Source organism: Vombatus ursinus, unplaced genomic scaffold (assembly GCF_900497805.2).
Source record: "Vombatus ursinus unplaced genomic scaffold, bare-nosed wombat genome assembly UNPS02001287.1, whole genome shotgun sequence".
Classification (NCBI taxonomy): domain Eukaryota; kingdom Metazoa; phylum Chordata; class Mammalia; order Diprotodontia; family Vombatidae; genus Vombatus; species Vombatus ursinus.
In genome coordinates this window covers 10,649,951-10,670,340 of record NW_020941065.1, presented here as the reverse complement: position 1 = coordinate 10,670,340, position 20,390 = coordinate 10,649,951, and the positions used below count along the sequence as shown (strand labels likewise).

Sequence of the window (20,390 nt, the reverse complement as noted above, 5' to 3'; positions counted from 1 at the left end):
CAGTACTACCCGGGGATGCGGAGCACAGGCTAGCTCCGGGCTAGCTGGGGGCGGGGGAGTGAGTCACAACTAAGCAGAGCCCACGGGACGAGGAAGGTCCGGCCCAAGCAGGTCGGAGCCGGTGGAATAGTGGCCTAGTAAGCCGCGGTAGATTCTTACGCAACTGTCTGCATCTAAGTAAAGCTGAGCCAGGGCGCGCACACGTGGCCGGAGCTGCAGCCCGGGCTTGGGCGCTTGGGTGCATCGGGCGCTAGGGTGCACCTGCCGCAGCGCGCACCCTGCGCGCACACACACACACACAGGGACCAGTAGGTAAACCGCCCTTGTCCTTCCCAAGATGGCGCCAAGCCCCGCACGGCCCGCCCCCTGCGGCGCCTTGACCTCCTCTATGGCCCCCACTTCCTGTCCAAAGGACCCGGAAGCCTGTCCTTCGTCACGCCTGGACGGAAGCGGCAAGCAGGGGTCCCTTCTCGGCCGAGAGGAGGCTGGCTGAGGGAAGAGCCTCCTGAGACCACACTGCGGCCTCGCAGCCATTCCGCTTCCAAAGCGCCCCGGGCAGCTTCACAGCCCGGCTCGGAGAGATTTTGAACTGGCGCGGCAAGGGCAGCCCCGGCGTCAGCGCTGACGTCACAGCGGCGTCGGCGTCGAGCTCGCGGAGAAGAGACGCGGGCGGCGCAAGATGGCGGCGGCAGCAGCAGCGGCGGCCGCTTCTGGGCCCCGCGCGAAGGCGCCGGCGGCGGGGGCGGGGGCCGTGGCGGCGGAGGAAGCGGAGGACGAGGAGACGGCGGCGGCCTTGGCTGTGACGGCGGCGCGCGGGCGCCCCGAGCACGAGGTGCAGTCGGAGGACTCGGGCGGGGGCGGCGACGGCGGCGACGAGGACGAGGATGAGGACGAGGACCTCGGCTGTTCTTCGGCGGAGGAAGACGACGACGACGACGAGGAGAAGGAGAACGAGGCGGAGATCCAGCGCCTGGAGGAGCAGGTGCGCCGCGGGGGAGGGGCGGGGGCCGGGGAGGGGGCGGTGCGGCGCGGCGGCCGTTGCTGGGACTGTTGCCCCGGAGCCTCGCGCACGCGCAGTGAGCCCCGCGCGCTCCAGACCCACGTGGGGCTGGGCCGGGCCCGGCCCGCGACGCGAAGGACGTGGGGCCGCCGGAGGGACCGGCAGACGCGGGGGTCCCTGCCCTCGGGGACCCCCCCCTCCAGTGGGAGGGGTACAAACCGGATATGCCTAGAGCGCCGCGGGGAAGGCACTAGCATAAAGGGGCCCGGGGAGGGGGATTTTATCAGAGGCGGGATGGAAGAAGGCAGGGAACCCTCGAGGAGGAGGTGGGAGGGCAGGCGTGGCGGGGGCACGGCCAGAGAAAACATCCGGAGTCGGGAGGGGGGTGTTGTGGGAATACTCAGTTGGGGTATAAGAAGAATGCAAAGATACGGAGGGGCCAGGTTTACCAGCCTTGGGGGGTCGGTAGAGTCCGAGGTTCAAATTCTACCAGCCTCCCACCCACGTTGGCTCATATTGGATTTAAAACTGTGCAGTTGCGCAGACTGGACCGTGGCTGTGTGAGCCACTCATCTCTTTTAAAATCCCTGCCACCGGGAAGGCAGGTGGTGTGTGGTGGGAAGAGTGCAGAATTTGGGGTCAGGAAAGACCTGGGTTCCAACTTTGTCTCCTTTTAGCCAGTGCTAGTTAGGGGATACCTGGGTTCAGATCCTGCCTCCAGGGTTGACTCTTCTGAGTCCCGTTCTCCACGACTGAGTCACTGTCCTGAGGAGGCCACACTGAATGCCTTGTAGTTAAGTCACCTAGGTATCCCCTATTCACATCTGCTATCTGCAGATGTAGGGGGTGGGGTGGGGATGAAGGGTGAAGAACAGGAGAGAAAGCTGGAAGGGGGCTAATTTGGAGTTGGAGTCAGATTATGGGAAGCTTTATGGACAGGGAGTTCATCCTTGGTCTCGTTTTTGAGGGAGTGATGAGGTCGGAGCTGTATATTGTGAATTTAGGGTGCTTGTAGCTTACCCAACCCCATGAAGCCACAAGCCACTGGAAGGCTTGTACTGCATATCCCCTTCAGCATCTGTCATTGGGTTTTAAAAAAAAAATTTTTGCTTGCTCTTTGGCTTTTATATCCCATTTGTTTCTGAACATATTCCTCTCCTCTCCTCTGTGAGCCGTCCCTCATAATGCAGACTAAAAAGTAATAAGGGAAGAAAGCAGTTCAGTGGAACTAGCCTCACAGAACGACAGTATCTGACAGCAGTGTGGGATTGCACCTCGGTAAGGGAGGTGAGGTGCGTTTTCTCAGCTCTTTTCCAGGGTCAAACTTGGTCGTTATAATTACTTATAACTATTGGATTACTGGTCTTGGACCAGTAGATTTACAATACAATTTATTGGTTTGAATTGAAGTGAGTTAAGTCGATCAGTACCTGGCTCTGAATGGGAACTACTTCAGATCCAAAGCCATTGGCCCATAGAGGGTTCTCCCGATGTCCTAGGCCTGATGTTACCCACTTTTTATTTAATCTAAGTAGCCTTGGGCCTCTAGTTTCTGCCTATGTGAATGGGGCTTTGCCTCAAGGGAAGGCATTCCTTTATAGTTCCTTCCTTTTGTGGTTCTTCCAGTCTCCTAAAGATGCTGAAGGGGATATGCAGTGCTCTTTCCCATAGACAGGAGATAGTGATCAGGAGCTTTCAGGCAGGCTTTCTGATAGACTCATGGAGCTGGGTTTTCAAGTTCCAGTTCTCATTGCAGAGTGTACTTGATGAGATCTCATAATTCATCTCTGTTCTCATCCATTTGTCACATGTTACAGAAGAAAAAATGTTATACTTGAACACATTTGTATTTGTGGGTATTAATTAAAGTAGCATCCCAGAGAACCTTGCAGTATTCCAGAGACCTGAGGTTCCCAGCCAAGATCAGTTAGCATCCTTATTTCCTTTGGCTGTCGGGCCACCCCCTCCTTTTGATGAGATGGTTGGGCCAGTGAAATGTTTAGTTCCTAGAGTTCCAGGATACTGTCCCTCTCCTCTCAGGCATGACATGATGGTCTCCTCCAGATAATTGTGCCACAGTTTTGGGGTTAAACAGGAACTAACTTGGGCAGAATTCCCTCAGTGCATGAATTTAACCCATTTGGCTAATTCTTACCTTCCTGTGGTGCATCACTTTGGCTGTTGACATGGCATGAAGTCCAAGGAGAGTGTACGTGTGCTACTAGTTAGATATTGATGTGTGTATGATGGTAACAGTACCTCATTTTAAATGAATCTCAAGGTGGGAATCTCTCATCCACACACATCACACAGCATCCCGGATGTAGAACCAGAGAGATCTCCAAGGGACTGCAGTCCGGCCAACCTTCTTATTTTACAGATGAAGGAACAGGCCCAGGGGAGGAAGGTCATTGCTTGGCCCAAGGTCACACAAGGAGGAAATAGTGGAGCTGTGGGGTGAACTAATGGCTAATGCCACTGCACCGTATCGCTCCTTGTTACGTACATCTATACATGGATAACTTTCTTACTCCGAAATAGCCACAGATCTTGTAATTTAAAGAAACCTGCAATTTTAGGGATGAGAAAAATTGAGTCCAGATTGGTAATTTTCCTAAGGCTATACATATGTACATACATACATAGCAAGGTGGTGATAGATCCAGGGACCTCGCCCGTCATACAGTTGTGTGCCTTATACACTACCTCCCCATCCCATCCCTACCCCTGTTTATAGTGAGATGAAAATGAGTGTGGACCAGACACTGAGCTGGTGAGTCTCCTTACCCCTATCGGATCTGAAACTGCTGGAGCTTGCTTTGATGCATAGTGGAGCCTGCAGAAGCTCAGGATTTTTGAGCCTGAGCATCTGGGTTCAGATCTCAGCTCTGCTCTTAGTATCCGTGCAGCCATGTCTAAAGCATGTAACTGCTCTGGGCCGCAGCTTTCTCTGCAGAATGAGAAGATTGCACTGACTGAATGACCTCCAGAGGGCTCTGATTGTAACTAGCTCTGAAGTCTTATTTTAGTTTTATTTCGAAGTTTTTATGTATCACATCAGGAGAAAATAAAGTAGAGATGTGATAAAAAAAAATTATTACTTTATAAAAACACTTAGAATTTTTTTCTTATGAGTCATGGCTTTGTTGCTGTGTTTTTCAGAGTGAGGATCATCACTTTATGTTTGTATGGTACTTTAAAAAACCCTGTTGTATTTTTATCCCTCTAAATTGTGGAGCTTTAAACACTTGAGAGGTTCCGTAATCTGACCGGTGGCACGAGGTCAGGCCAAGCTGGTCTTTCCTCATCCTCCTGCTGTAGCCTCTCTGACAACTAGGCTGCTTTTTTAGGTTCAACAAGCTCAGGCTGGGTAGGGCTCATTTTTCGCTAATGTTATCATATGGTCATTATAATGAATTCCTTGGTATGTTGATTTTCCCCCTGGCTGCAAAGTGCTTTTTTATTATAATAGGGATAGTATGATTCTTCATCTGAAGTTAAAAACTACCCCCCCCCCAACTGTTTTCCCTGATGCTTGTTATTCTGAAAACCTGTGCTTTTGTCCTTTGTAAGGGAACTCTGGTTAGTTCCAGGCCAATTGTTTTTTACTCCAGGGTTTTTTGTTTTTAAGTTTGGCTAATAGAACTTGTACTGTCACTTGTGTATGGAAGTGGGTTGTTGAAATGAATCAGGTCTCGATAACCTGGATGTAGGTCAGTGAACCTTGTGAGACAGGCATGGCTAGCCTTCTTGGTTTGTTGATAACTCTTTCCCTTGACAGGCCTGGGTAATTTGCTTGTTTTAGGAAAGGGGAACAGAAGTTGGTTTGAATAGATATTGACATTTTATGTTTATACAAGATATTTCCCCGGGTTCCTTTTTATCATGCTCCTTCCCTGTTGCTGAGGGACAGCATTGAAAAATGTTGCATTATTATTCAATGAGTTTTCCCCCCCCCTTTGAAAATAGTCTATCGATGCCTTTTATTTTTTTCCATCACTGTTATTTTCCAATGCACCTGTTATCCAGTAGAACTGTCCCTTGTAACAAATAAGTACAGTTCAGTAAAGCCTCAGTGTCTTGGCCATGTGGGTAGCGTGAGTCCTCAGAAGTCAGGAGAGATTACCATAATGGTCAGAGGACAAATGCTTCTTAGGGTTGCTTTCCTTTGCATTATTGTGCTTGTAGACACTGCTCTCCTGGTTCTGCATTAGTTTATGCAAATGTGATTTATTTTGCTTGTACGTAAAGATGAACTCTTTTTTTTTTTTTGGTGAGGCAGTTGGGGTTAAGTGACTTGCTCAGGCTTACACAGCTAGTAAGTATCAAGTGTCTGAGGTCGAATTTGAACTCGGGTCCTCCTGACTCCAAGGCCGGAGCTCTATCCACTTCACCACCTAGCTACCCCAAAAGATGAACTTTTTAAAATACAGTGATGAAAGCCACCAATTGGTTTTCTGCCTTTTTTTTCAGATTACGTTTAAATTAACTTTTAAAATATTTTCCTGTTAAAGCTTTCCATCAATGCCTTTGACTACAATTGCCACGTGGACCTGATAAAGCTGCTTCGGCAAGAAGGGGAACTAATCAAGCTGAGACGGGCTCGCCAGAAAATGAGTGAACTTTTTCCTCTCACTGAAGGTAAACCTGGGACTCCTGTTCTCAGAATTTAAACTGGAAATGTGTTTTAGGCCTCCAGAGTCCTTTTTAATGTGCAGGGCGGATCAGACAGCAAGTGTAGGAAGCTCTCAGCTCTCCCTCAGAGGAAACATGTGCTGTGAGTAATCAGTTAAGTGCTTCATTCTAGCAAGAATTTGTCTGGTATGAAAGTTGAATGGTCAGGTTTTTCAGCTTTTGGGCCGAGTGTCTTGTGAAAACAGATGTCCTCTTAATGGAGGGACCTTCTCTCTGCTCATTGTCTGCAGTCTGTATTTTGTGAGTCTCAAGTTGTTGCCGTATCTCCCTCGTTAGACTGGGAGCTTCTTGAGAGCAGGGACTGTTTTGCCTTTTTTTGTATCCCCCTAGTGCTTGGCACTTAGTAGGTGCTTAATTAGTGCTAGTTGACTGATGGTAGTAGTCATAGTATTAATGATAATGCCTCACTAATAAGACACACATTTAAAACACTAATTCCATTGGAAAAACCCAAGAACCTCTTAATGTCTGTGTATGTCTTTGTACACTCCAAACAATGATCACTACCAGCATCATTATTCTATACAAAAGACATTCATGTTAGCGAACCTTCTTATTGGAGATTGAAGCTTTGGCCAGCATCACGAAGTTGTGTAGTGGTCCAGCTGCTGGTCCGTGAGCTTCTGAAGTGTCTGGCAGTACTCTAATGTGGAATTCAGTAAAAATGAAAATAATTCCCTGGACTAGTTTTAATTAAATTTCCCATCTGTTCTAGGGATTATCCTATGGATTTCAGTGATCCCTAGGAGGCCGCAGGCCCAGTTTGGGGATGTTCTCGGGTCATCCTCTTTTCTTTTTCTCTTTTCTCTTTCTTTGAGTTTTACATAAATCTGTATAAATAATGGATCGTTGTTCTCTTAAATTTTCCGTTTTATACTATTTTAAGCATCCTGGGTTTTCCTCACTAATCCCCCCCCCTCAGCCTTTCCATTCCCTGCCTCCTTTTCTGTTTGTTGCTTGTTCAGCTGCATTGTGTTGTTTCAGAACTGTTTGACTTGTTTTTGCTTCCTTCTGAATTTCCTTATATATTTTTCTGTGCATTTTAAAAAAATATTACAACGGTTATCTCTTTTTGGGCATCACTGTTTGTTGACAGCCCCAATTCCAATTAAAAAATTGAGAGAAAGAACACCCCCTTCCCCCCTTTACATCAAATAAGCATAGGCTAAGATGTCTACACACTGACTGTTAAAAAATGTATGTATCTTTCAGCACCTTCTACCCATCACCTCTCTGAGAAGGTGGGTAAATGTGCTTCATCACAGGTTCCCTGGAGATGGGGTTGGTCATTGCATTGATTGGAGCTAAGCCTTTATTCTTCATCATTAACTGGAGACTTCTGATGGTTAGCCTACCATGTTAGGATTAAGAGAAATGGATGCTGAAGCATCTTGCAAAATATAAAAATGCTTTACATGTATGAGGTGTTAGTATTTTTAAATTATTTGTTTTTCAGATGTATAAGGCTATAAATGGATTTAGCTTAGTAATTTAAAAAATTTACTGTTTTAAATCCTATCAGATTGTTAGAGATCGGAGATCGTTTACATACATCCCATAGCAAAATTTTAGTCTTAAGAGTGTTTGTTCAGCACCTTTACATTTTGTCCTTGGTAATGATTCCCCCATCCTGAAAAAAACCCTCATTTGATCTTTCCATCTCAGCTAATATCATCCTGTATCTATTGGGGCGGCTCCACGGTGGATAGAGCACTGGGCTTCATGAGTTCAAATCCTGCCTCAGACACTTCCTAACTGTGTGACCCTGGGCAGGTCACTTCACCCTGTTTGCCTCAGTTTCCTCATCTATAAAATGAGCTGGAGAAGGCAGTATCTCTGCCAAGAAATGGGCTCACAGAGAGTTGAACATGACTGAAACAACTCAACCACAACAAAATATCTCTTCTGGCCTTGATGTCTAATTTCTTTGAAAAGGCCGTCTACAGTAGCTGCCTCCATTTTCTCTCACTTTCTTCTTAGTCCCTTACAATCTGACTTCTCACCTTATTTCATTGGAACTGCTCTCTTCAGAGCTACTAGTTATCTTGTAGTTGTCAAATCCGGGGGCCTTTTCTTAATCCTTATTCTCCTTGACCTCTCTGCATCGTTTGACGCTGTTGATCACTCCCTTCTTCTTGATAGTCTCTTTGCTAGATTTTCATGACAGTGCTTGCTCTTTCTCTCTCTCTCTCCCCCCTTCTCTCCCCCTCCCTCCCTCCCTCTATCCCTCCCTCCCTCTGTCCCTCTCTCCCCCCCATCTTAACTGCCTTTTACACGTCTTGAATTTGCTGTCTACTAGACATATTAAACTGAACATGTCCAAAAAAAGGAACTCATTCTTTTCTCCCAACTCCTCACCTCTTTTGAATATGCCCCCTTTTCTCCTTGGACACTGCACCCACCCTGGTGCAGCCCTAACCACCTCACACCTGGACTATTGCAATAGCTACTGATGGCTGCCTGCTTCAGGTCTCTCCCCATCCAGTCCATCCTGTATTCAGCCACTAAAGTGAATTTCTTAAAGCATAGGTCTGATCATGTCACACTTATCCCCCCCCCCCCCCCAATTGCCTCCCAGGGTCAAATGCACACTTATCTGCTTGGTATTCAAAGCCATTCATAACCTAGCCCTCTTCTACCTTTCCAGTCTTTTTATACCGCACCTCCTACAACATACTCTTCTATATAGTGACACTGGCCTCCTGGCTGTTCCACAAACAGCCATCTCCTTACACTGACATTCTCTCTGACCGTCCCTCACACCTGCAGTGATCTTCCTTATGTCTCCCTTCTGGCTTTCCTGGCTTTCTTTAAGTCCCAACTAAAATCCTGTCTTCTACATGAAGCCTTCTGTGGCCTCTTTTCATTCTAGTATCTAGTGATTCCCTCTTTTAATTATTTCCTATTCTTCCTGAATATAGCTTGTTTGTATCTGTTTATTTACTTGTTTCTCACATTAGGTTATGAACTCCTTGAAGGCAGGCATTGTCTTTTGTCCCCAGGCCTTAGCACAGTGCCTAACATATAGTAGGTGCTTAATAAATGTTTGTTGATTGAAGATAATCCAAAGAGGGACTTTTCTTTCAGAAATCTGGCTGGATTGGTTGAAGGATGAGATCAAGATTGCATCAGATGGCTCAGATCGGGAGAAAGTATATGAACTCTTTGAGCGAGCTGTAAAGGACTATATTTGTAAGTGTCTAAACCTTATTTCTGTATACGTTTAAAAATCCTTGTAAGACAGTATAGTAAAACACTCTCTCTCCTGTGAAACAGCTACTGCAGTTGAGATACCAGATTAACAATGTTAGACTTGAATTCAGTGTCTCAGTTTATACGATTGATTTGGTGACCTTGATTAGAGAAGGAATTTCAAAATCAGAACAGAAGCAGTTTTTTGTAGAGAAGAAATTAATTCAGTGTGACTTAAAATTTTGTGTATTGATCTCCATGTCATTTTTCGAGGAGTGAATTTTCCGGGTAATTCAGGCACATTTAAGTGCCAGCATTTTTAAAAAGTTGCTTTAGATGAAGAACTTTCTAAAACGTGCTTTTCTGTTTTCTTAGAGTATACCGAATTGATCAGTAACTTTTTTTTTTTATGATTCAAAATTAACCTTTTGACTTACAAGGCTTCCCCTCATGTTCGTTGCCGTGCCCTGTGGTGGCCTGGCAATGGCCTGTGCTTGCTCAGCTGGGTAGTCTTCTAGGATGGGCCAAGCAACAGATTGTCTCCCTTCTGAGGACCAGCTGAGCTCACTTCAGAGCGGTCTGGTTGGTGAGACTTTTTGTTTGTTTTTTTTGTTACTTCAACTCAGGAAGAGCCGAGGCAGAGAGCAGCAGTGATCTGTACCAGTTAAGGAAAAAAGAATTGACGCTGATGGAGAACTCTTAGCACTCTGGAATTCTTTAATCAATACGCTCACCCTCTCTGGGGCTGTCGAGACCGTGAGGTGTTGTAGAGGGACGTTCTTTGCCCCCTGTGTTCAGTGCCCCAGACTGACGCGCATCTCCACTCAGATTGTCATTGTCACTTCTTCACGACTGTCGTTGTATCATTGTGCATGTTCTTTTTTTTTTTTAATTTGTTGTGTCTGCTCTGCTGTTTGCTGGAAGAGTAGGGAGCTAAGCTGGTAAGTAAGCCTGTTTAGATGAGGGCCAGTCTCGTGAGATAAAGAGCACGGGCTTTGTGACGTCCCTTCTGACTACCCCTCTCTTAAATCCTTTTCCAGTGTCTCATTGTGGAATAGAAGCAATCCTGGGGCCTTGAAGGCTATTCTAGGATAGAGCTTCTTTACCTTTGTAGTGTCACCAACTCTTTGTCAGTCTAGTGAAACCTATGGACCTCCACTTAGAATAATGCTTTTAAATACCTAAAAGAAAATATACATAGGATTACAAGGGAACTTACTTTATTAAAATAGTTATTTAAAATACTTTAAAAAGCCAAGTTCATGGACTCCAGGGGAATCTAAGCTTTAGCAGGCCCATTAAGCTGGAAGAGTTCTAAGGATGGACCTGTGTGCCTCTCATTCAAGGACTTCTCACTTGGGGAGAGCCAGCCTCCATGCCAGCCTTTGCCAAAGTAGACCAGGCAGCAGATGTAGATTGTGGATGGAATAGTAGCCATTGAATGATTTGGGCTAGGTGCCCTGAAATATATTTCCCAATCAGAACTTTGTTTCTTAAAATGTCTTTTGTCTTTTCTTTTTCAAGGTGTAGTTTCTAAGTTTTAGAAATTATTTTCTGTGGCTGGAGGCAGAGAAAAGGGAGAGAGCAGGCCCAAAAGAGCAGAAGCAGAAATGGCCTCGTCTACCATTCTGAGGCAGTGGCACGTGCTTGGGCAGGGCAGGAAAGGAGCAATGCTTTGTCAAAACTTGCGTCTCTTAAAAATTGCTACTGTGGAAGCAGAGGTAAGACACATTTCACAGGAAAGGATCGAAAGACACCATAAGGAGAAAACAGATTTAAAAAGGGCAGTGATTCTGACTTTTCAAAGAAGGTGCCGAACAAGGGTGACGAAGGAAGTGGCCCTAAATTCAGCTCTGAGAAGTTTGAGGAAAGTATCACAAAGCCTGGGAAAACTGGCCTGAAACAGCTCAAGAATAAAGAAGAAGGAAACATGTTGGAGATGAAAAGGCAGTTCCAACCTGACGGCAGAAGTGAGGAGACAGTGCCCGAGAAACCCGGGAGGGATGACCTGAAAAAGAAAGAGCCAAGGCAGAGCAGACAGCTCTGTGATAAAGCAAATTTGGGAATACTTAAGAAGAAAAAATTGCAACCAGAAAAAAGAACAGAGTTGATGAGTGAAGTACAGAAGTTGATTCAGGATAAGATTAAAAGTATTTCATTTGCACGTGATTATCAACCATGTTACCCATTGTTCCATTCCGTATGGTAATGAGGGACAAAGGAAAGAGGCATTTGAAGAATTGAAAGAGAAATGGGCTGATGAATTGAGTAAGGCCAGATATTCCAGAAATGTTGTTAAGAAATTTCTCATGGGCAGCAACAAATCACAAATTACAGAAATAACGCAAAGTTTTAAAAGCCAGATGTGAAGCAGTGGGATGTGCTTATAGATGACAGAGCGATTTTGGAACAGCAGTACACGCTGGTAGAACAGCTCTGTGGGGTCCAGTCCAGCTTTACGAGCCTGCAGTTCACCCAGCTCTGGAAAAAGCGTTAGAAGCAGAGCCTGATAAGCAGGAGGCAATTGGGGATGAAATGAAACAGATTCTCACACCATTGGCTCAGAAAGAAACTGTGGTTAAGCATTCACTGGCATATGAAACATTCTTGGACTTTTTCACCTGTGTCCCCCCCAAACTAAGATCAGAAATGATCGAAGCAATCAGAGAAGCTGTAACGTACCTTGCAATACACATGACCGATAGCATACCGAAGGACAGAAATGTTACTATTAAAACAATGAAGACTTCATGTTAAAAAAGTAGCCAGTGGTAAGTATTCTCATTTAGTTTTGTTGGCGGCATTTGATTGTTTCAAAGAGGACCAGCGACTTCATGGGGTGAGGTCTTGACTTGTGGGTGGGTGGAATCTAAGTGAGGCAGAGTTGCTCCAAGTCGTCAGCCTCCCTCTCTGTTCCAGTCATCAGAGTCCACTGTGTTGATGCTACTGAGCTTGTGAAGCAAATACTCATGTTGGAGATCACCATTTCCCTGCTGAATATGGTGAACGATAAATACGGAAGTAATGTTCTTCTTGTATAAACCCTAGGAATCCTGCACATCTTGTACCTGAAAACACTGAAGTGCGACGGAAGGCTGGTGGAAATGTGCATAGTAAGAAAGACAGTATAATCCACATAAGGAGCTCTTGGGAGGCTGTTTGTTAAGTAATGCGCAGGAGCATATCTAGAAATTGGTGACAGACAAGTTGACATGGATATTTGTGGGTGATGCTGCTCCTGAAGTGATTTCTGGCGGCAAGGATGGAGAGCTCCACGTGGCAGAATATTCAGCCAGACATCTAATTCTGAAATGGATATTAGAACAAGATGAAAAAAAAATGAAAGAAAATGGAAAAGAAGTCTTCTCCAAAGCCCTGATACAGAAGTCGCAAATAAAGTTAAATCTGGACTGAAGGAAAACACCAGCAAAGGTATTGCTTCTTTACATGGGAAACTAAGAGCAGAGGAAGAAAATAATAATGGAGAGTGAGAATGAAGTACTTTTCCTGGTGTTTCAGGTGAAGGGCATCATCACGTTGGTCTTTGGGGGGAGCTTTTTATGTAATAGATTATACATATCATGTAATGTAATTTATGCATGTAAATATTTTGTGTAGAAGTGGCTTTCTAAAATAAATAGTTTAAAAAAAAAGATTTTTTTTCTACTTCTGTGGGATGACATTTGTTATCAATCCCCATCCTCAACCAGCAAAACCTTTTCACTGTGAGAATCAGATCCCTAAAAATAACTGTTCTTTCTTAAAATATCCTATAACATTCATTAGCCAGCTTATTCCATATTTCACTTTGTAGCTGTGAGTGGAAGGTGGGTACATTGAAGGTTAAAGTGATTATAGAATAACAGTAAAGAGACGCAAGCATCTCTCTTTCTGGTAAGTCATTAAATCAGAAACTCTTGCTTTTAAAAGCCCCTTTTGACCAACAAAGAATTGTTGGGCTCTTTCTCACCCCTGTATTTCTCACTGGATTCTCTTGTTCTAGCATATCTTGAAATTAACTCTAGGATCAGCAGAAATCTTGAAATGAGTCAGCACTTTGAAAGGATGAAAGTTGCCAGGCTTCTCTCATTCAGCAGTACATTTTTTTAAAAGTTGAACTTGAGAAATTTATATGTTGACTTTGAAATTCTTCAGGCCCAGTGACCATTAGTCTCAAATGAGATAATGTGTGTGAAAGTGTTTCAAAAGCCACGAATGTTGCATTTATGATAATCAGGTTAATCTTAGATGTTAATAGCCCTTGGATGAGGTGTCAGAAGACCCAGGTTCTGGTCCTGTATCTGCCATTACAATCATCTATGTGACTTTGGTCAGAAATCTTCCTGTCAGGGTGGTTGTCATAATAGTTTTATTTATGTAGTGATTTATGGGTATAAGAACACTTTCAAATGCATCATCTCAATCCTTTGAACAAGTCTGTGAGTGCTTGTCAGCTGCTGGACTAAAGGACCTTTTAGAGTCCTTTAAACCAGTACGAATCTGTGTTCTTGTGTTCTGTAGTCCTAATACAGTATCTTCTGCCCCGAGAATATTAACTGATGGAAATTCTGTCATATTCCTTTAAACGATAGACTTTGAAGAGTGTTACGAGTGGGTGGGTGGGTTCTGATATTCTGAACTTTTTCTCAAGAGCAGTTTTGCTGATGCTGCTTAGGTTGTTACCTAATTTGTGAATTCGGTGTTGTGTAGGGTGAAGGAAGAAGTGAATTTTTTTTTGACTAGGAATTAACACCATCTTTAAACTTATTTACTTTGAGTACTTTCTGTCCACAACTAAGTAGAATTTTCTTTATTTTAGGTCCTGAAATTTGGCTGGAATATGCTCAGTATTCAATTGGTGGGATTGGTCAGGAAGGTGGGATCGAGAAGGTCCGTTCCATATTTGAAAGAGCCCTGACCGCTGTTGGCTTACATGTGACCAAAGGCGCAGCCATGTGGGAGGCGTATCGTGAATTTGAGAATGCGGTTCTGAAAACAGCCCAGGTGAGCACTGGCTCCCCGCAGGCATGCGCGGTCTGTCAGTTTTTCTTGAGGACATGGGACGTTAGTGTGGTCTTGGTGACCACACAGGTCACAGTGTTACATTTGCCACCATGCAGCCTGAGGGGAAGCAGGGTCAGGGTGAAGGCCTCGGAGTCAGGGGGTCTCGGTTTAGGCAGACAGCCGTGGGCCCCACAATCACTGAACTGTTTGGAGCCTTGGTTTCCTCGCTGTAGGTGAATAGTTTGACCTAGGTCACCTTGAAGATTGCTTTCAGCTCCAAGTGTGTAACCCTTTGGTGACCTCCAGCATCTTTGTCAGCCTAGGAAAGGCCTCGACACCATCTTCTCTAGGTTCCTTTAGCAGTTTCTGAAGCTTGAGAGTAATGCTGTTTGGTAAGGTTTTCTTTTCAAATTATATATATCATAGTAAGCCTTTGAGAGGGAAGTAAATTTGTTGCCATTTCCTTGTATTTTTACATATTCCTTCTGTTATGTTACCTTGTATCACATTCTAATCGATATATTCCTTACTATTAAAGAGTGTATGACTTGTGGCTTTTACGACAAGAGGGGATGCATTGAGGTTACAGCTGGCAGTCATGGTTGATACTTATATAGTGGTTTAAGGTTTATAAAGCATTTTCGTCCACTGTCTCATTTGAACCTAACAATAGTCTTTCCCCCCATTTTGCAACTGAGAAAATTGAAGCCTTGAGTGGGGAGCTGACGTGTTTGAGGTTGCCCTGCTCGTGGGGAGCAGAGTTGGAGGCATCCTTGGGTTTCTAACTGCAGATACAATGCCTTCTCCGCCCTTCGGACGAGGTGGTCGGGTGGGAGCTTGGTTTTCAGCATTTCTTTTCTTGGGGGGAGGAGATAAAATTTATGTGGAATTAGGTTGAGATGGACTCTGCGTGTGGGGGTGAAAACAGGAATCTCTGTTGGAAACAATGAGAGGAGTTCACGTATTGGTCCTGCTCTGCTCTTGCAGCCTGCTCCCGGCAGCGTCCCGACGCCCGAACAGCAGCAGGCGCTGGCTCTGCAGCTTGAGAGGGTCCACGCGCTCTTCCGCCGCCAGCTGGGGGTCCCACTTCTAGGTGAGGAGTCTGGGATACCATTGTGCCCTCTGGCTTAAGAGATGGAGGGCTTACCCCACTCAAGGTCACATGGCCAGTGTGTGTTAAAGCTGAATCTAGAATTCTACCCAGGGCTTCTGAATGCCTGATTCATAGAAGGGGCAAGCTCACCTGGAGTGGGGCATGAGGTGGAAGGCAGAAATACATAAATTGTGCTTTCACTGGGGGAGGGGGGGTGTCTTGGGAGGGAGGAGCATGAGACTGAGAGATTTTTAATTGGAAGTATTTCCTTTTGGGAGTATTATTACTCTAGACTTTGGGTTGTTTTTCCCAATTTGCAAAGTTTTGGCAAGTTATATTGTGTTTTTAGTGAAGGAAAGAAGCAATAGTGGTGAACGGAATTCTTAAAAGAATACTTAGTCTGGGAATTTTGACTCTATTCTTTTTGCTTTTTATTTTCCCCATAGAATTAGAGATTAGAGCTAGAAAGAAGCTGGAGATCATCTAGTCAACTTCCGTGTTTTATAAATGGGGAAAATGAGGTTTGTTCTTTGGACCTGGGCTCACGTTGTCCCTCTCTCCTTCTGGTTCTTGTGCCTGGCCTTTACAGAATTCCTTTGGCAGGCATTTTCTAGGGGCCTTTCTATGCCCACAGTTTGAGGTGGTTAGTGCCCAGGGATGTTGAGAACAAGATGTGGGAGAGGCCCTGCCAGAACACTGGTACTGGGACTGAGAGGCGTCGGCTTCAGACTGGGCTGTCCCGCCGTCTCCCTCTACTTTCCTTCTTGGTGGCCCTCTGTCTAAGTTAATGTTTTCTAGTCCCAAGTTGATTTCAATGCCATACAGAGGCAGTGAGGTTCAGTGGAAGGAGCTTGGAAATTGGGATATAGGGATCCAGGTGTGAATCCTGGCTTAACTGCTTTTTCTTTTCTTTCCTTTTTTTAATTAATTTATTTTGAATTGTCAACAGTCACTTCCATATATTTGAGTTTAAAATTTTTCTGTCCCTTCCCACCTCCCTCCCCTAGACAGCATGCAATCTGATATAGGCTATACATGTACATTCCTGTGAAACACATTTTCACATTAGTGATGTTGTAAGTAAGAATTCGAACCAAGAGGAGGAACTTAACGACTTTTTCTAGGTATAACTTTAGATAAGTCACCTTACCTCTCTGATGCCTCAGTTTCCTCATCTGTAAAATGAGAGGGTTGGTCTGGATGGGTGCTCAGACCCTTCTGGCTCCAACACTCTGATCCTCATGACCCACTTTTCAGTTTGAGATATGCAGTTAAGCATGTGGAGTTCAGTGAAGGTTGAGAGTGTATGTGGAGTTTGGAGTAGTTTGGAAACTGGCAGCTAGATCATGGAACTGAATTTATCCATTCCCAGATATGGAAGCCACCTATGCTGAATATGAGGAGTGGTCAGACGACCCAATACCGGAAGCTGTCACGCAGAGCTATAAGAAAGCATTACAGCAAATGGAGAAATGTAAACCCTATGAGGAGGCCCTGGTGAGTGCTTACTTCCTCTTTGCCCCAGAGGTAAAGGATGCTCTTGGAAGTTTTGTCCTTTCCCCATAATCACTCGAGGAAGTTGGTGCTGCAAGGACTATCCTGTGGTACAGAGGAGGAGATTGAGGGTCAGAGGTCAGGTGGCTTGTCCCCACTTCTGTGGGTAGGATAGTGTTGGTGACGCAAACTGAGGTGGTGGTGTGGTTGGGCAGAGAATGAGGAGTATTGGAAAATGGGAAGGAAAGGCAGACGAAGAATGGGGACCCTTGGAGCATTTTGAAATCCTGGATGATCAAAAAAGCTGCCTTTGTCACTGCTTCACCACCTTGCTAGTACAGAACAAGGGGCTTACATGCTTCAGATTTTCAATGAAGATAAAATTTGAAAGGTTTTATGTGTAATTTCCAGTTAACCAGAAAATTAAACCAAACACAACATCCTAGTTGCTCAGTTTTCTATGAGGCATATATGTTGGGACAACATACTTAAATTAAAAATTATTCTAAACTTAGTAACCACTAACAAAAACATCTAATAAACACAGCCAAAAATGATCTTATTTAAAACTAAAAATCCTACTTTTTTGAAGCTTATTTATAGTGTGCGTTTTAAAAATGTGCATATTAGCTTTCATAAAATAAAACAAAAGCTTGTCATTGAGCACCATGTCCCCTTTTGGTCTCTCTTACTTAGATATAGTTGAATTTGCAAAATCTGATTAGGAAAAATTGTAAAGTTGTTGAAGTTTGGAGCTAGAAGAGATCCAGGATGAGAGCCCAGCTTCACCTTCTCCCCCCTCCCCCCCCCGCCACGCCCTGGAAGAGGAGAAAGCAGGGCCCAGGGAGGGCAGGGATATGCTGACAAATCACAGTAGCATATGTTTCATTGAATTTTTTATTTTATATTTCATTTCAGTAGATTTCTTTTGATGGTTTGTTCACTTCTTCCTCTTGATAAGATTTTAGCTAAATGTCCTTGAGTTTCATTTTCCCCAGTAAAGGTGATAAACTACTGAGGGCTGTTAGTTTTGATTCAAGAATCCAGACTCTTGTTCTTGATCATTTTCGGCAGTAAGTCCCGTGATAAGTGTCAGACTTAATACTTCTCTCTTGGTCTGTCTGTCAAGCACACATCTGAGTGCTCTTTGTATTCCCAGATGGATAGACTTTGTAATCATTTTGCCGCAGACTTGGCACAAGCCTCGCTGTGACAGTCCCTTGTGGGTCTGTGTCAGCCAAGGTGGCTTTAGACATGCCATTGTGTAGCTGATTGTCAGGCCACCATCAGTGTTTAAAGTTCTGGTTTGGTTTTGAGATGGATTGTTTTCCTTAACCATATCGAGGAACCTGTTTTAATTTTTGTCCTAAATGTTTCTGAATTAGTTGGTAGCAGAGACTCCGAAGCTAGCTGAGTATCAAGCATATATTGATTTTGAGTTGAAAGCTGGAGATCCTGCCCGCATTCAGTTAATCTTTGAGCGTGCGCTGGCTGAGAACTGCCTCGTTCCAGACTTGTGGGCCCGTTATAATCAATATCTGGTAAGTGCAGCGAGATGGCATCACTTTTACTTTTTAATTATGAAAGGTTTATTGAAAGAAAATTGTGAGAAGACTGAGAAATTGCTGCATTCTTTTTTCCTCTGCTCATCCTTTCCTTTTCCTTTTTTTTGGTCCAGTTCCTAAATTCTAAAAATGTTTCTGAAAATACTAAATTGGTCAGCTTTTTCCTAGACTGACTTTGGAAGCAAAACATTTTATTTACCTGCTTGAAATGCATCAATATAAGTGATGGTTTCAAAATGCTTTAGTAGGTCTAGACATTTATAAAGAAACTTCGTGAGGTAATTGGCCATCCTTGCAAGAAATTGTTTGATATTAATTAAGCACTGGCAGCATTGTGCCCCATTTTGTATGGAATACCCAACTGGACACTATCCCATCCCACCATGGGATTATTTGTTTTAGGATCGGCAGCTGAAGATGAAGGATCTGGTGCTATCTGCACATGATCGTGCTGTTAGAAACTGTCCCTGGACGGTTGGACTGTGGAACCGGTATCTCTTAGCCATGGAAAGACATGGAGTTGATCATCAGATAGTTTCTGGTAAGGATGTTTTTGTGGGAATGCTATACTTGTATGATTGATACTTCCATGACTTTTACCTCCAACCAGCCTTTGCATGCTTTCAGGGTGTGCATCCTAGAGCAGTGCTGAAGATGGTCATTTCAGTGAGTTTATGGAAAAACTTGTTTTTATCGCAGTGCTTGCTTTTTACATCATCATTTCCCAAAAGATCCTTCCCTTTCTTGGAGCACTGTTCCTTCTAAGAATAAAAAGAAGGGGAAAATGATTTAGCAAAACTGGACATGGCATGTTCACACCCACATTCCCTGACGGGAGCTGCGTTCTTCTATTTCTTCTCCAGTCCAAGCTTGGTCATTTCTCATTTCACAGCATTCAGTTGTGATTTTTTGGTGGGGGGGATGGTTCTTTGGAGCTACCTTGTTGTCATCCCATGGGTTTTCCTGTTCCTGGTTCCCTTTGTGTGAGTTACACGCATCTTCCCGTGTGTAAGGGGCCCTACCATTTGTTCAACTGTCCTCAGTCAAGGGGCTCTGCCTCATTTCCAGGTCTTTGCTACCTCAGAAGGGGCTGCTGTTGATGTCTTGATGTGTACGTGTGTACAGCAGCGTTTTGCTCTTGCCTTTGGGTTCCTCAGAGAATGGGCCAGGCCGTGGGGTCCCTGGGGCAGAGGGCATGGGCGTTGTCATCCCTGATTAGCTGAGGTTCAGCAGAGAGGGGAGGTCAGTTTGCGGATTCCTCAGCTGTACTCCCAGGGACTGTTTCTGTTTATTTAAGTAGCACAGAACTTAACTCTTGTTTTTTAAGCACTTTATATCTAGTGGAGATTATAGACATTGCAGCCAGTTATTTAATTCTTTCAAAGCGAAAACTTACTTTGCTTTTTTTATTCTAACCACAGACAACTTTGAGAAAGCGTTGAATGCTGGCTTTATTCAGGCCACAGATTATGTGGAGATTTGGCAGGCATACCTTGATTACCTGAGGAGAAGAGTGGATTTCAAACAAGGTATTGTATACTTCACGTATATTCAACTTGCCAGACATTTGCCAAATGCTTGTGATGTACAAAACATTGGTTAGGCCACGGGGAAAGAGCTAAGATAATAAGATGGGTCTCTTCCCACAAGGAAGTGACCCTCGGGTAGAATGAGGGGGTAGCTCAGGTATCTTTATGTTACATCAAGTCCTCCTTGGGCATCTTTATGTGTGTGGGGGGTCACCCAGGGCCCTTCTCTTGGGTATTGTCACGCTGGCAGAGGTTGTGGCCTGAGGCTACGGAAAGGCTCATTACTGGGCTGTCCGCCAGGTGTGAGGAGCTGTGGGGCTGTGATAACCCATGAAATCAGCATAGTGAGAAGAGCTCTAACTCTTCTCTAAAGGGCCCTTTAATGAAAGTCTGCCAAGTGATTTACATCTGTCATCTCATGGGGATCCTCACAGGAGCCCTGGGAAATAGGGGCTCTTTTTGGTCCTAGGTGAGGGGATTTCAGGGTCACACTGCTACCTAGGAAGTGTCCGAGGCTGGCGTTGGCCTCAGGTCTCCATTACTGTGAATCTAGAGCCATACTCACAGTATCCCCCCCGTGGCCTCTAAACAGCGGGGCCCTGTTTGGTGCTCCCAGACTGATGGTAGAAGAGAGGCCGAAAAGAGGCAGGATTCACCAAGAATCCTAGTCTAGTTTGTCTGCAAACTGGATAAACACTCGTGGACTGCTCTGTGCTCTCAGTGGGTTTTCTTTCTTTCTTTCTTTTTTTCTTTCTTTCTTTCTTTCTTTCTTTCTTTCTTTCTTTCTTTCTTTCTTTCTTTCTTTCTTTCTTTCTTTC

At 44.6% G+C, this 20,390-nt stretch overlaps 1 protein-coding gene and 1 pseudogene across 1 annotated transcript in view; both read left to right on the top strand.

Moving 5' to 3' along the window:
• The first annotated feature begins 679 nt into the window (after window positions 1–679).
• SART3 (spliceosome associated factor 3, U4/U6 recycling protein) overlaps window positions 680–20,390 on the top strand; it is a 32,228-nt gene continuing 12,517 nt past the window's right edge. Inside the window, exons 1-9 of the mRNA XM_027863017.1 lie at window positions 680–982; window positions 5,515–5,641; window positions 8,783–8,887; window positions 13,707–13,891; window positions 14,879–14,984; window positions 16,357–16,481; window positions 17,864–18,019; window positions 18,446–18,584; window positions 19,465–19,572. Coding sequence (XP_027718818.1) covers window positions 680–982; window positions 5,515–5,641; window positions 8,783–8,887; window positions 13,707–13,891; window positions 14,879–14,984; window positions 16,357–16,481; window positions 17,864–18,019; window positions 18,446–18,584; window positions 19,465–19,572 — 1,354 coding nt within the window. The remainder of the gene's footprint in view (window positions 983–5,514; window positions 5,642–8,782; window positions 8,888–13,706; window positions 13,892–14,878; window positions 14,985–16,356; window positions 16,482–17,863; window positions 18,020–18,445; window positions 18,585–19,464; window positions 19,573–20,390) is intronic.
• LOC114043787 lies at window positions 10,228–12,506 on the top strand (annotated as a pseudogene).